The sequence below is a fragment of the Barbatula barbatula genome, assembly GCF_947034865.1.
Source record: "Barbatula barbatula genome assembly, chromosome: 1".
Taxonomy (NCBI): domain Eukaryota; kingdom Metazoa; phylum Chordata; class Actinopteri; order Cypriniformes; family Nemacheilidae; genus Barbatula; species Barbatula barbatula.
This window is the reverse complement of record NC_136766.1, coordinates 26,138,343-26,153,065: the sequence shown is the minus strand read 5'-3', so window position 1 is coordinate 26,153,065 and position 14,723 is coordinate 26,138,343. Positions and strand designations below refer to the sequence as shown.

At 43.1% G+C, this 14,723-nt stretch overlaps 1 protein-coding gene across 1 annotated transcript in view; it reads left to right on the top strand.

Annotated features, from left to right (window-relative positions):
* The first annotated feature begins 1,275 nt into the window (after window positions 1-1,275).
* The window catches only part of efnb3b (ephrin-B3b), a 56,258-nt gene continuing 42,810 nt past the window's right edge, over window positions 1,276-14,723 (top strand). The window contains exon 1 of the mRNA XM_079467685.1: window positions 1,276-2,263. Within this exon, the coding sequence (XP_079323811.1) occupies window positions 2,115-2,263 (149 nt within the window). The 5' untranslated portion in view covers window positions 1,276-2,114. The remainder of the gene's footprint in view (window positions 2,264-14,723) is intronic.

The following is a 14,723-nucleotide window of genomic DNA, read 5'->3' as shown; positions in this document are numbered from 1 at the left end:
TGAAATGATATGCTCTCTGACAGTGTTTTACAGATGTGTTTTAGACCTCCCGAGGTAACACTAAAGTTGTATTTGTTAACATTAGTAAAAGCATCAGATGACATAACATACAATAAAGCACAATGTCGATTTCCTAAGCATTTATTACTCTTTGTAAGTCAATGTCCGTTCAAGTTAGTCCGTTGCGCATTTGACCATGTCAACAGTTATAAATATATTTGTTCTTATCACGGTTGTTATGGGAAAGTGTATTAGTAAATGCTGAAATGAACATAAACACGTTTACTGTACCTGTCCTTTAAGAAAAGTAGTTTTTCTGCATGAATATTTACTTTCTATCATTTACAATATATACTTTACTGAGAAAAAAAGGTGTGTGGAAATGCAGTCACAAAAATGTTAACCTCAAATCTCAAAAAATGTCTCATGTTACTTGTCAATCATATTTGAATGCCATTTTAAATGTCATCTTCGTTTTTTTATCATATTAAATGTCACTTAAATATCAAGATATGCCTGACGTGTTTTGTTGTTTTTCATGTCCCTTTAGTCTTCGTTGTGTTGCTTTTTCCTTGGCTGTCCCAAACATCATCCCGAGACGGTGTCGCTCTAATGCATTATTTTTACTTTACCACGAGGTGTCAGTGTAGTCAACGTTTTACCTTTCTTCTTAAATTGTATTCTTTTAACTGTTGATTTCAGACGTGACCGACAGGCATACGAATACAATTAATGAATTAATGTTTCGCATAGACAGAACGCTTCATAATCGTTTCAGCGGCCTTCGCTTGGTCGGAACAGAGAACAGCCTTCTCTTTATCGGCTGCATATCGTTCTAAGCTTATTATTAGTGTCGTTACCGGCATGAAATGCTATTACACGCACATTTGCCAGCGAGCGCACTGGGGGCGCTGCAGCACCTTAAGCCGTCGCTTCTGAATGCGCAGCGTTAATCGGTGTGATCGGGAGCCAAGGATCACATCCACAGATTTAAAACGCAAAGGAAAAGCGCTTAAAACACAACAAACTTCGTCCAGAGACTATTTCGCCATTTCAATGCATGGAAACGGACATTCTTTTACGTGCGCGTTGGGAACATATGGTTGCACGATATATAGATCCGTGGTTTAATACCATCCGGAAAAAAATCCCCCAAAGAAAAATTCGCTCCGTTAGTGCGCACTCCAGCCGGAAGATGGGATTTCTCTCATTCGAGCGCACACACCTCCCCTTTCCCCCTCCCTCTCTTTCTCCAACTACTCCGTCTGTCAGCGTGCGCCTGGCGTTGGGAACAAGTCTCACTAGTCGGATTTTAAGCCGGTGAGAGAGACGCGTCGAGAGAATCCAAGCAGGACAGACCAGAAATGAACTATCTAATGACTTGCCACATCCGTGCACATTCTGAAAGAGCCTGCACCCGAGACCCATGAATAAGGATTGCGTTCTTTTTTCCACCTCGGAAGATCTGGCCATCATTTGTGTCTCCACACACGTGCACGTTTGTGTTGATTTCGCGTGCGTGCTTTTGCAGTCATTTCTTACGTTTTGTTTGGTTGATAACTGAACGCGAATTGCACGTCTTGCGGAATCGGGATTTTGAAGGCGAGAGGAGGGCTTGACAGCATCAACATGTTATTCTGAAGATGGGACTTTGCGAGGCGAAGAAAAGCTCACCCATTTCAACCCACCATCATTCGTCCACGATCGTGCTGTGACTACCACATCCCGATTCGTCAATCGGACAAACAACTGTGGGAGTGAAAAGAGAATAAAGTTCAGTCTGAACGCCGCGGAAAAACGCAATAATTTCTGGAAAGTAAACTCTTGCAGAAAAACAGCAACAGACGCCTCTTGGAATTGATATTACGGCGGAGCGTGTTGTTCGCACACTTTCCATAAACGTGTTTTTTTTTGTGGAATCGTCTGCTTCAATCCACACAGACTGCACCTTTGTTTAATCCGTTCTCGTGGGTTCACGTAGATATTCACGCAAGCTCCCGAGACGCGTTGTACCTGCTAACGCGGACGGATTCACCCGCTGGGGTTGAAGCGCACGCGCTTTGTTCAAAGTCCGGAGCCGTCAAACCTCTGGGAGAACACCCCACGCATCCTTTATGGGAGTAAAGAGGCGGAATTCGGGATTTGAGATGGCAAGCCGCGGCTGTGAAAATGGATTGGGAATTCTCCTGATATTCTTAGTGGATTTACTCGGGATCACGGCGACCAACATGGAGCCCATCTTCTGGAATTCCGTGAACAAAAGGTAAGAGCCGCAACTGAAGGGCACGCTGTTTGTTTTCGTTTATTTAAGAAGAGCGGATAGTCAAGCGCCTCGCATCGTTAGGCGGAGCGTTGAAGGACGGCTCTGAAATCCATCACGTCTCGCAGGGGGAGAGAAGCACGTTAAGCGCTAATACGCAGACAAGCCCCTTAGTGGGTAATCGCGAGTCTGCAGAAGTTACGAGCATCAATGTCGCCGGACTAATAAATGCCACATTTCATTGACGACGTGCGTTGAGATATGTTACGTCGGTAAGCACTGTTGTATCGACGCTGCGCCTTTTCCCGCTCCAGTTGGATTGGTATGACGAATTGCTCGACACCTATTTTTTCTTCATCTTCTCTAAAATGCCTTTAAACAATATAACCTTTGTGAAAACCGAGCGCGCGAGAGAGGCGAGGTACTGCCTTCCTTCGGGTTATGTTTGGTCACCAACTTCTTTCTTATGTCACGACGGCAGTTTAAAGAAAACATATTGTCCTCGCAAGGTGTTAACTTTCACTCTTGTTCGACACCTTCCTCTAATGTGGAAAACACGTGAAGGTGCCGGCTCCGACACAGAAGAGCTTTACACGCAAGTGTCAACTTCGGATGCGCAATAAGTCCGTTTCCTTGCGAGATTTATTACTCTAGTCACGGAGGTGACACGGTTTCCCCTGCGGTTTTTGGGGCGGAATGCCGGATAATTGATTGCAAGGTTTGTCTTTTTACGTATCTCTAAAGAAGGGGGAGGTTTCTGCTACCCAGCAACTGTGAATTAATTTAGTGGATACCAAAGAAACTGCGCGTCCGCCAAATAAACGGGGATTTACGACCGGGCAGACCCCGAACGAGCGCTTTTCTTTCTCTCGCCCTTCTGTCATTACTCGGGTTGTTTAAATGGACACCCGGCGTCGTGGGAGCACTTGCGTGCCCGGTCTAAATCTGTATGTGGGTTATGAGGGGCTATTAGCGGTGCCACGAGCTCTTGAAAGACGAATAGGATTTTAATGTGTCCATGTGGCGCATGTACCGGCTCTGCGCTTCAACAGATGCTGCTGGGGGATGGAGGAGGTTATTCTGTCCCAGTGGCCGCTGGCAGGCGCTCTTAATGAGGGTGTTGCTCGCGTTAATCTTGTTGGGGTCCTCATTTGATAGCGGGAGCGCGCCGGGAGGGTAGACCGTGACCGCGCGTTTTCTGCTTGACCTTTACCTGGACGTGAGAAAACGGGCACTTCTGTCAATCGCTTTAAATCGATCCAATCGCGTGTAACCGACTCGAAATAGATTCTGGGGGGCTTGTGGACTTTACATTAAACAAATGAGTTGAATTTCACTCTCTGGTTAATTTGACACCGACTTAAGATATATTTATAGAGGCAACAACACAGGAAATTACGTCATGAATATATTTTTAACATCATCATTATTGATTTAGGAGGTTCAGTTCTTATATAATTACACCGAAGAGTAATGTCCTCAGGCCCACTTAAAACCTCTTTTGTATAGTCTACTTATATTGGGCTGTGCAAAAGGATGACTCAATAAAAATGTCCCTGAAATGTTAGGGATGCTATATGCTCACATATCCAGAACACAATTCTTCCAACATTGCATTATTTTGGCTGTGCATGCACTCGAAGCACATCTGCACTGTTTGGTTTCGCCCCAGGATACAAAAGTCTACAATGTTCACACTAAAAGTAGCCATGTGAAGGTTACATTGTTGGCAGTCCTGTAAATTTAATAGGGATCGGTGAACCTCGGTGCTTTGAAGATGAAGCCCCGCACCTGTGGAATCTTTTATTTGCGCATTCTCTCCCATCACTCTCTCTGTCGTTTCTCTTCTCCATTTCGCCTTCTCGTGATGGCGCTGCCACTCTTTTCCGGGTGCAAAATTAGAAACACGTTTAGCTTTTAGAAGATCGAGTGGAGGGAGGCATGAGACGTGATGGGGGGGCTTTTAACAGAGGGGCACAATGTATAGAGAAATCAATATGTTCTAAGCCATGAATGTCAGTTTGCGTTTGAGAAAAGCTTCAGAAAATACGAATGAAGCAGAAAGATCACCTTGAGATTGTCTTCTTAGGGTAAAGAAAATCTATAAAACAAGAACTGTATTTGCTCCCAGATGCTGCAATATACTGTCTTTTTGGAATGGATATTTAATTTCGTTGACAAGGTTGGAAAAAAAGGGAATGCGGTTGGCCCGTGTTTAGTAAACTTCTGCAACATTTCTCACTCGAGCAAGCATGTCCAGGAAGTGTCCTTCACTTTCTGACACTCATGCTTTGGAACATTGTTTACACATACAAGGAAGACAAAGTGAGTATGTGTGTCCTTGGGACGTTCCCCTCTTTTAGAATGAGCAAACAACATCCCTGACTGATGTTCCAGGTCAGGCAGGGCCATGTATTTCTTACAATTGACTTTGTTAAGACGACGCTGGACAGGAAATTTGATCCCGAATGGTCACTAATGGTGCAGAAGGTCTTCACACGCTTCTCTTTAAATCCCTGTAATGTCAGTGACTTGGATACAGCTCAAAGCAAACGGGTATCCAGTAATGAATTCAGACAAGTGCGTCACTGTAAGGACTTGTGTTTTATCATAAATGTCACAGGGGCTGCGTGTGTCGGAGAGAGATGGGCCTATTGTACCTGACTCTCAAAGACATTCAAATGTTACCCCCTACTGGATTCTCAATCATTAATTTATAGTAAGCTAATTGCCTCAGATAAAACTTCTGGTTGAGCAGTCTTAGGATCTTAAGGGGAGGGAAAATAAGAGATAGGTTTTTTTCGGAAGAGTGGATTGGACACCGTTCTCTGATATTAATGCCTCACCCAAAAATTTTGTGTTAAAAACTCTCATTCTCTTTGGACAGTATCTTAATTAAAAAAGGATTTGATATTTTATGCAATTGTTAATGAATAATATTGTTCATTTGCTAAACCTTGCATTTTAAATGGCTTCACTTCTGGAAAATTAGAATTTGTTCCAGGAGGCTAAATATCTTTAAAAATAAAAAAGGATTCTGTGCTTAATGATGGCTATGTTGCTTTGTTGTTTATACATAGTAGGTTGTATGAGTTTATATAGCTTTACATAAACGATTCCCAAAGTTTTTAATTTGATAATTATAATCATAATATTTGTCATTAATCATTTAAAGTAGCAATTCATTAATCTTATAAGACAACAGATGTCTACGATACATGTTTATTTAGACAGCCTACCTGTATGTGTACCAGATGAATCGTGGGTATAGTGTGTTGTTGTGTATGTCCGTGTGAAATAGTGATGTTTCAGCTCTTCGCTCGTGAAGTCAAGACCCCGCAGTGAGAAATTGTGTGTGTGTGGTGCAGGGTCTGCTGGAGGCTTTACCAGCGCTCAGCAACAGGAGCTGTGAAAATGGCTCTCAGCTGATGTGGCAGAATAACTGCAGACCAGACACAAACACACAAAAGCAATAGAATGGGGAAACAAAGGCGCCTTCCCTGCGAAGACTGCCAGAAGTGTGTTCATGGGCCTTGTGATGCAAATAAAAGGAACACGTGTTTACACAAACAAACTTCTGTGTGCGGAGACACATCTAGAGATTTGTGAGGTGCCGGTTGTAATATAAGTTTCTAAGAAAATAATTTAAAGCACGCCGGTCGCCACACACACGCAGTGTGATGGCTAAACCCACACGGACACGTGGGGAGCGGTGTGTTCCTATCGTGGGCCCCCGGGGTCCGGGCCTCCTAAACCCTTACTGCGTTATACAACTGTGTGTGTGGGTGTGTGGTCTTGCTCTGAACATCTCTCATCACCTCTGTGTTTGTTTGAGTCTGTGTGTATTTGCGCGTGCAGGTATGTGACGACAGTTCTCGGAAACAGGGCCTCCTCACTTTAAGACATAAAGCTTAGACACAGATGGACCAAGCGAATTAAAGAAAGAATCAGTTTAACTTATCATCTATTGGCCTGTCACGATAGCATCTTTTTGATGGCCGATTAAATGCATCAGAAATAATTGCGATAGTTCATTTTATATAAATATATAAAATTTAAAATAAATTTAAAAAAGACCCTTCCTGTCCTCAAATAATATTTGGTTGATTTACTTTACAAGCCGTTGTCATGTCATATTTAACTTAACTGTCTGTAAGACCTCTCTCGGGCTCCAAATTCTGCTTTTGTTCCCATCAGTTTGATTTACGCGCTCCTTGTTTTCATCTCAGAGGGGGAGATTTGGACACCAGTCGATAACTGTTCCGAAATGTGTCTTTATTCATCAGGAAAACACAGTATAACTCCCTGGGTCTTTTCACCTGCCTCTGTCTACCCCTTTTGTGCGACTGCATGCTGGATCGTGTGTGTGCGTGACTGCGTGCGCAATTGTGTGTATGTGCGCGCGAGCCCCACTTTTAACACACAGACACAGGGCAGTGCTAACAGAGACAGCGTGATCGGATAAAATGTTAATGTCATTAATTTTTATGTAAACAAACGCATATATAAACACAATGGCGATATATTGCATCACAAAAAACTACATACAAACCTAATAATCTATACCCTTCTGTCTTATTTTCCTTCTTTGGTTTCTTCAGAGACTCATAAAGCGTAATAAAGCTGATCAGGGTCTGTCTGTATACCCACCTACCCACCTGCCGCTACAGATGTTAAGATCTTCACTTCGGATTTCAATCCCTCTCCCCCTCTTTCCCTCTTTCCCTCTCTCTCTCTCTCTCTCTCTCTCTCCCTCTCTCATTTGTTTAATTACATTCAGATCTTTGGGATCACGATTGTGTGCTTGCGTGTGATTTGGTAGGTTTACACAAAAAACGCTTTTACAAATTTTGTGAGCATCCCCCCCTTTTCCTGTACGGTCCAGTCCAGCCAGGGTAAAAACACCCGCACCCTATCAGGGTTGGGTTTGGGAAATGACACAGGAAAGTGGGGAGGAACAGAACGATAAGGATAGGTGGAGGCGTTTTAGAGTTTGGGCTACAGACGTAAACGGTTTTTGTGTTTTGTTGAGGAGAGGCGAGCAATTTCTTCAGTCAGACATTTTGTACCTGGGGGGATACAAAAAATATAAAAGTATATTTGGAGGACTCCAAAACACATATAGGGACCAGAATATCATAGCAACTCATTGGTGGGCTATTTAAATCTGGACAAGTAAACAACCTCTTCACATTTTCCAGACAACTACCCACACCAGCCCTAAAACTGCGACGATAAAGTTTACACATGCAAGCTCCATGCACATTTGCACAAATCAAATCGATTTCTTTCTTGTCTATCTTTGGTTTCATCTTTCTTATCAGTTTGTTGGCCGGGAATCGTAAATTTAATTAGCCGTAGGCTAACCGCCCCTGTGCACAACAGGCGTTATTACTATAGATTAGCCCATATCACCCAAGACCCACTTTTATTGACTCATGGCTTTCCTGCCCCTCCTCGCTCGGGCTCTAAGCTCTGATCTGGGGTCGGCTTTCATTTAGACAACAAAAAGAATGCAAGTTTGCATGGCATGCATGTTTTTAAATCTGTATGTAATCACAGACAGCGGTCCGGGGCTGAAAGCGAGTCTGCGTGAGGTAGCACTGTTTACACAGACTAATGAAATGTGAATGTAAGTGGATCTCTGTACTCTTAACTGATAGCTCTAGGGGTTAAAACCTGTAGTGGTTTGGCCTATAGAGTAAAACTGAGATCACATTTGTTTTTTAGACACAGCAATGAGAAAAAAACATGATTAATCTCACGGGTGTCCTTTGAAAGTTATCTCAACAAAAATACAGTTTTTATTCCAGTTTCCTTATTATGTCAAATGTTGCCCCACTTGTGTAACTTAAATGAAACGTAACTGAGAACTCCAAGTCTCTTAAACTCAGAAAGAACAAATTCGGAGTCATATCATTTTCCTCTAAGTGGCCAGACTGTTTGCAGATCTGTAGACATGTTCATTTAAGCCAGGCTTGTCTGTAACATACGATTGCCGTAAGATCAGATACGACTCGGATATCTTGTTTGTTCTGGAGTCCGTCTGTGGGGCTGTAATGAGGTCAGTGTCACAGCTAAGGGTTGAAGGTGCCTGATCTCAGAGCTGTAAATGGGAGCGGCAGACAGACACACGGAGCCGGACTTCATTTGCATTGCGGTCTTAACAGTTAAATACAGGAACAGTAAGAAGACATGAGAGGAACAAACGGTTATCAGCTGCATCTGGGACATTGGCGGTTGTATTCAAAGCGTGCTCCCGCACTAAGTCATTTGCTGCTAGCGGTTGTCTTAACTCTGACTGATGCTTTATTATTGGTGTTAAGGCTAAAAAAATAAAAAATAGCTTGAAAGCAGTCTTTACCAATGTCTTCCAGAAAACATGCATAAAACGGACTTGTGGCAAGACATTTGAAGTGGCCCTCACGATTTGAAAGGCCGTCTCATGTCGACGGGTTAGGTTTAGAGGTGGGGTACGGTAAATATTATTATCTTACCATTGTATCTATGACACAGGTCCTCACTTCGAAAGTCTCCCCGTGTGTGAATTTCTGTGTATGACAGTTTGTAACTGTCAGTCAGTAGGCCTGGGGTTTGACGTGACCTACTTAGAGAGCGTGAGGGATGGTCAATGGATCACGACCCCGAAGGCTTCCTGCCTCACACACACGCACACAGTGTTCTCTTATAGAAAGCAGAGCGCAGTACTCACAGTTGGTGACAGCACTAGGGCTGCGTTCCAGTCTAACGACATCGTACGGCCCTCCTACCGTTCCTCTGCACACTGCGGCTCAAAGACTCCAGCATGTTAGGAAACATAAACCAGTCCCACCAACAGCGTCGTTTCCTGCTATTTTAATTGATAACTTTACAAAGATAAGTAAAATCACAAAGCCTACGATGAACTGCCAGCCAACTGTTGTTATCTGCGCTGAATCGGTTTTCTTAAAAGAGTAGTTTATCTAGTTATGACAATGCCGTTATTGCTTTAGTGTTCAAACCAGCGTGTCTGCTGTGAAACACGAAGCTGACTCGTCGTACTGCAGAATAGGTTTGTTTGACCTTAAATATGAAATATGCAAAAATGACTAAAACAAAGAAACTGAATCTATTGAACTAAATCTGAAACTTGCATTGTTTTGGGGTTCCTCAGCACTGTGTTGCCTCAGCAGAAAAAGAGGTGCTAAATGTTTGTTAGTATATTTGTGATTGTGGAAGCTGTTGTTGGTGCTCCAGGCGGGGTGGCGGCAGGGTGCAACCTGTATTCATGAGCTGGGCGGCAGCTCCAGTTTGGCCCCTGGAACCCATGCCATGTTTTAATATCGCAGACTATTTTCTGCACTTGAGATGCACTTCTGAGTACAGCTTGCTTCGAGTTTCGCCTCTCTCTCTTTCTCTCTCTCTCTCTCTCTCTCTCTCTCTCTCTCGGTTTCTCTGTTTCTCTGTTTCTTTCCTTTCTGCAGAAAGGCTTTAGCGCGTACGTCTGTTAAAACAAATGTTATAGCTCAGAGCGCTGGATAAAATCCAACTTCAGGGGTTAAATTTCCTACGAGGCCAGACTCTCTCTATCCCTTCTTCAGTAGCGTATCACTTGCTTTTAGCGTCTCTCCTCTCCCTCCCCTCAGAACAAAAGAGGTCTCCACTGCGCCTCGATGAAAGACCGCAGACGCACACACACAAGTACGTGTATATACTCCCATTTAAATACTGAATCACATTCTCTAAAAATGATTCTTCTCTCCATTAATTCCCACCGCTCTCCACCTTTCCGCTCGTTCCCTCCTTTTCTCTTTCTATTAGTTTTCCTGTCTCCTAATCCAGCCTGTCTCTCATATTACACATGTTTGGCCAGGCTCGGTGTGTGTGTGTGCGCTGAGTTTAAATAGTTGCTTGTGTTTCTCCACACTGTTGCCTGTCTTTTCAAAGTGGGTGGTTTGACGGGTTTGTGCCAATCCGAACACACACACACACACACGCATTCTCTTTTGAATACTCTTGATTTCTAAAGGCAGAGTGATTACCTATCAACAGGCCCACATTGAATCTTCACACACTGAACGCTGCGGAAAGAGCAGCCAGCTTCCGAAGAATCGGAATGTCCTTCATTCACAAAGTTCTGCATGTTATTTGCTTTGTTTATTAAGTATCTCGGCTAATTTTATCATCAGCTTCCAGTAAGAGCGTTTGCTGTGCTTAATACATTTAACATGTTTAAATTCATTCTGGTGAACCTCCCTCTGAGATTTTCCCTTAAAGTAAGTGAAAATCGTCTTTAGATTCTGTGTGGGTCCGGCTATTAGAGCGCTATCGGAGTAATTCAGCTGCGTTTGTAAAGAACCATGTGACTCCCACCTTCTCACTGGTGGCTCTGAGTGCTTTACCGTTAAAATACAAGAAAATCAATCCGTCCTTACCTTTCGCCTACCCTGTCTGTCTGCACTTTTCTTTTTTCTCTTTGGTTTTTCTTGCATCTCTATCTCTATCTCTCTTCTCTCTCTCTCTCTCTCTCTCTCTCTCTCTCTCTCTCTCTCTCTCTCTCTCTCTCTCTCTCTCTCTCTCTCTCTCTCTCTCTCTCTCTCTCGCTGTTGGAGTCCTGCTGTAGTATAACTCCAGATCCACGGGAGGGAGAACAGATGGAGGTTTTTACCTAAAGAAAGGGAGGTTAAAATGCCAGGCATAAGGGTGTGGGGGTTTGGTGGTGTGCTGGACGAGGACAAAGACTTCCAACAATCCCCCTTCCACTTCCCTAGGCATTTATTGCACAGTTGTGATGGATCTGTGTGTGTACGGCTGTGTGTATAGCTTGTTGGCATGTTTGTGTTTTTTTGTGTCCCTGGGTTGGGGCTTGCTGGGACAACTATAGGTTGTATCAGAATATTAGAGAGGGGCATAAGAAATACCCTTGCAACAAACTTGAGCACCCTAGAAACCGCACAACCTTGCATTAACACACAGACACAGCCTCCCACACAAACATTTTAGGTTTCCATGTTTAATGGGGTTTTTACTGTTTATACTATGCAAACTTTGTCTTCTATACCCTCACACACACACACCTTTCTGCGTTTTTTCATGTTCAAAGAAACTCCATAGCAACACCCTGGCAACCACACTCAGCACACATATTATTGTGGCGGCACCATTTGCACCGCTCATTTTTTGAGATATTTATGTGCTGTGTGTAGGACGTTTTTGACAGGTCCATATGTTCTCCGTGTGTGTGTTTTGTGCATGTCTAAATTCATGAAGCCCACTGAGGTTGTCCGATATATTCCTTCCCTTCTGCTGCCGAATCAGCAGTTACACACAAACGTCCAGTCAGGAACTGCTGCCACCAAACCCACACATCAGCTACTTTTTTACATTAACTTGAAATGGACATGTGTGGCCCCAGGCATATGTGACATCATGCACGCATAGCCGTGTACATGCTATCAAACACACTCGGCCCCACTGGTTCAGAATGAGAGAGGCACTGTGTCGTGTTTCTTATACTGAAACACACATACACCCAGAATCAATTACCTCTGTGCCTAGATTTCCAGAGTTTTCATATGTGCATGTATTCCTACCCACCTGGTTCATGTTAGGCTCTCTCATTCTCTCTCTCTCTCTCTCTCTCTCTCTCTCTCTCTCTCTCTCAATCTCTCTCTCTCTCTCTCTCTCCATGAATAAGTGCCCAGATCTGGACTGAATAGACTCTGATAGGCATCGTCAAACAGCGGCGTACCCTGCATGTCTCTCTCTCACTCAGTAGGAGCCAGGATATTAAGTTTCGTTTGGGTTCGGAAGTAAAATGGGGTGCAGATGAAACTAGTCTGTCCTCACCCTGCACGCTCCCCCTCTCTCTCGCCCTCACATCTCGTGTACAGGGTGCTGCCATTCCTTCTGAGGGAAATATCACATCATGAAGGAAAACACAGCTTCAGTCCCTCTGGCGCAGCTCGTTTATTTATTTATTCTTTACATCGCAATTGGACCGCCGAGAAGAACATGGATTCATGAAGTCTTTCTCTAAGAGCTTGAAACGCGATTGTCAACATTTTAAATGCGTGGAATGTGATTTTTGTATTTTTGATAACTTTGAATCCTAATTTTTAAAAGCAAATTCACATTAAGCATTTGAGGCTCTAGTTAACCCTACTATTTTATTGGACGAGAACCAAAGCATGAATGCCTTAAAGGGACAGTTCACCTAAAACAAACATTGTGTCATCATTTACTTAGCCTTGCGTTGTTCCAAAGCTGTATAAATGTCTTTGTTCTGATGAACACAGAGAACGATATTTGGAAGAATGCTTGTAACCACACAATTCTTGGCCACCATTGACTACCATAGTAGGAAAAATTACATTGGTAGTCAAAAGTGCCCTAGAACTGTCTGCTTTCCTACATTTTTCTAAATATATATTTTTTGTGTTCAACAGAACAAACATATTTATACAGATTCGGAACGACTTGAAGGTGAGTCAATCGAGACACAATTTTCATTTTTGCGTGAACGGTTACTTTAATTTAACAACGTGCCAATGCAGGGCCAGCTGAAACCTAAGCCGTCACAGTGATTCGTTTATGTGTTCTTACTAGTGTACATAAACTTTTATCATAGTACTACTGTGATCATTTGGGTATCAGGGACATGAATAAACACACAATGTTTGAATGGCTGTGTGTGTAAGAAACCCGCCTATCCAGCAATTCTCTTTATCAGCAGAAAAATGGAATCTGGCAGTTGGCGAATATTAAGGAATAGTTCACCCTTTCCAATCCTGTAGGAGGTTTCTTCGTTCTCTTGTCAAATCAAGGTCCCGAAAGTACCATAAACACAGTCTCCATGCACTGTATTTGTTCAAAGGTCTTTCACATTTCAGTTTTTTGTTCAAATGGTCAACTCTGACGGAAGTCTATTGTATCATTTTATATCAACACGAAGGCTGAGAAATGTTCCAGTGAGATTTATGTCTTTATCACATTTCTTTTACATAATATGTTTATGGATTTTGCTCCCCTAGAGTCACAAACCAGCTTGACTGTCATCTTAACCGAGCGATTCTGACTTTAAAAAACATAATTATGACGACAAAGGAATGGTGTTTGACCGAAAGGGGGGTGTTTTAATGTATTCCTCCATTAAGGTGACATTTGCAAACCAAAACCATAAACAAGTCCCTCAATGGACGTGTGAAAGTGAGTGAGAACGCAAGAGCAAACGGCCTGTACCACTTGACCCTGTCTCTTGGGTGTATGAGCGATGGGTGGATAATCCCTCTACACTCACACCCCTTTAAGACCCCCTCCAGTGCCGCCCTAGTGTGGCATACTGGGCTGTCAGTCACACCACAAAGCTGTCTGTTAGGGGATTAGGAGCCTCTCTTTCTTTCCACGCACCCCTTTCTTTCTCCATTTCTTCTCTTCTGTTTCTCCATCTCATTCACTCTTTCCGTTCACTGGCCGCTGTCTTTAAATTCAGTTCATTTTCTGCTGTTCTGATTCCACACATCCAGTCGTTTAGTTCTGCCTCATTCCTCTTTTTCTTTTACCTTTTTTGCTGTGATCTTTTCTTCCAAGCCGCTTCTTCCAGCGACTCTTTCCGTCCGGTCCATCCGCTCTATCTTTCTGTTCCATTCGGCCCTCACGCCTTGTTTCTGCTGGAGAGACCGAGGGCCGTCTGGCAGAGATTCTGTCGCTCAGCTGTGCCAGCAACCACAGTGATAGACACACATGCCGACTGCAAAAAGGCTCTTGAAAAACGTGCAAACTGTCACCACGCTAACCACAGGGAAGAAAAACACAGTGCTGCTTCCAGACACCTGTAAGATTAGTAAAAGCAGATCAAATGAAGACTTTCACTTACGTTATCTGCATGTCATTTTTTATCGCGAAAAATATGCGTTATCTAACATTTGTCGTCTCGAGAGTTTCAGTCTCATCAATGCTTCTCATGGTTTTCAATAGGGCTCGATTATGACACAAATCATAATGGCGATTATTTTGGCCAATATGGAGATCCCGATTATTTAACACGATTACTCATTAACCTTTAAAACAACAAAGAAAATAAAAAAACTTTGAATGTAACTGAAAAATAAATGTAAAGAAATAGCACTGCTGAACCACCGTAAAGGAAAGGTGTGCGTACAGGAAAAGAGAGGATCCTTGCAAAATTTCGTAGCAGTTAATATTTTTAATGCGTTCTTTCCTAGAGGTTAATAAGTGCTAATCTGCTAAAATACTGGGAATAATCGGAAGCTTTAATCCCTCACGATCACGGCTCTGAGAGAGACACCATTTTTCAGTTATTGCAAAGACAGGGAGAGAAATGTGTTTCATTGTGCCGCTGTGTGTTCGTGCGAGTGTGCGTGTGCGTGAGGAAGTGCAGGGTGATTTAATGTGGTTGTCTGTAGCGTTATCTCTGTGGTTAATTCATCTTCTGAATGATCGGTTGTAATTAGATTTGTTTTTT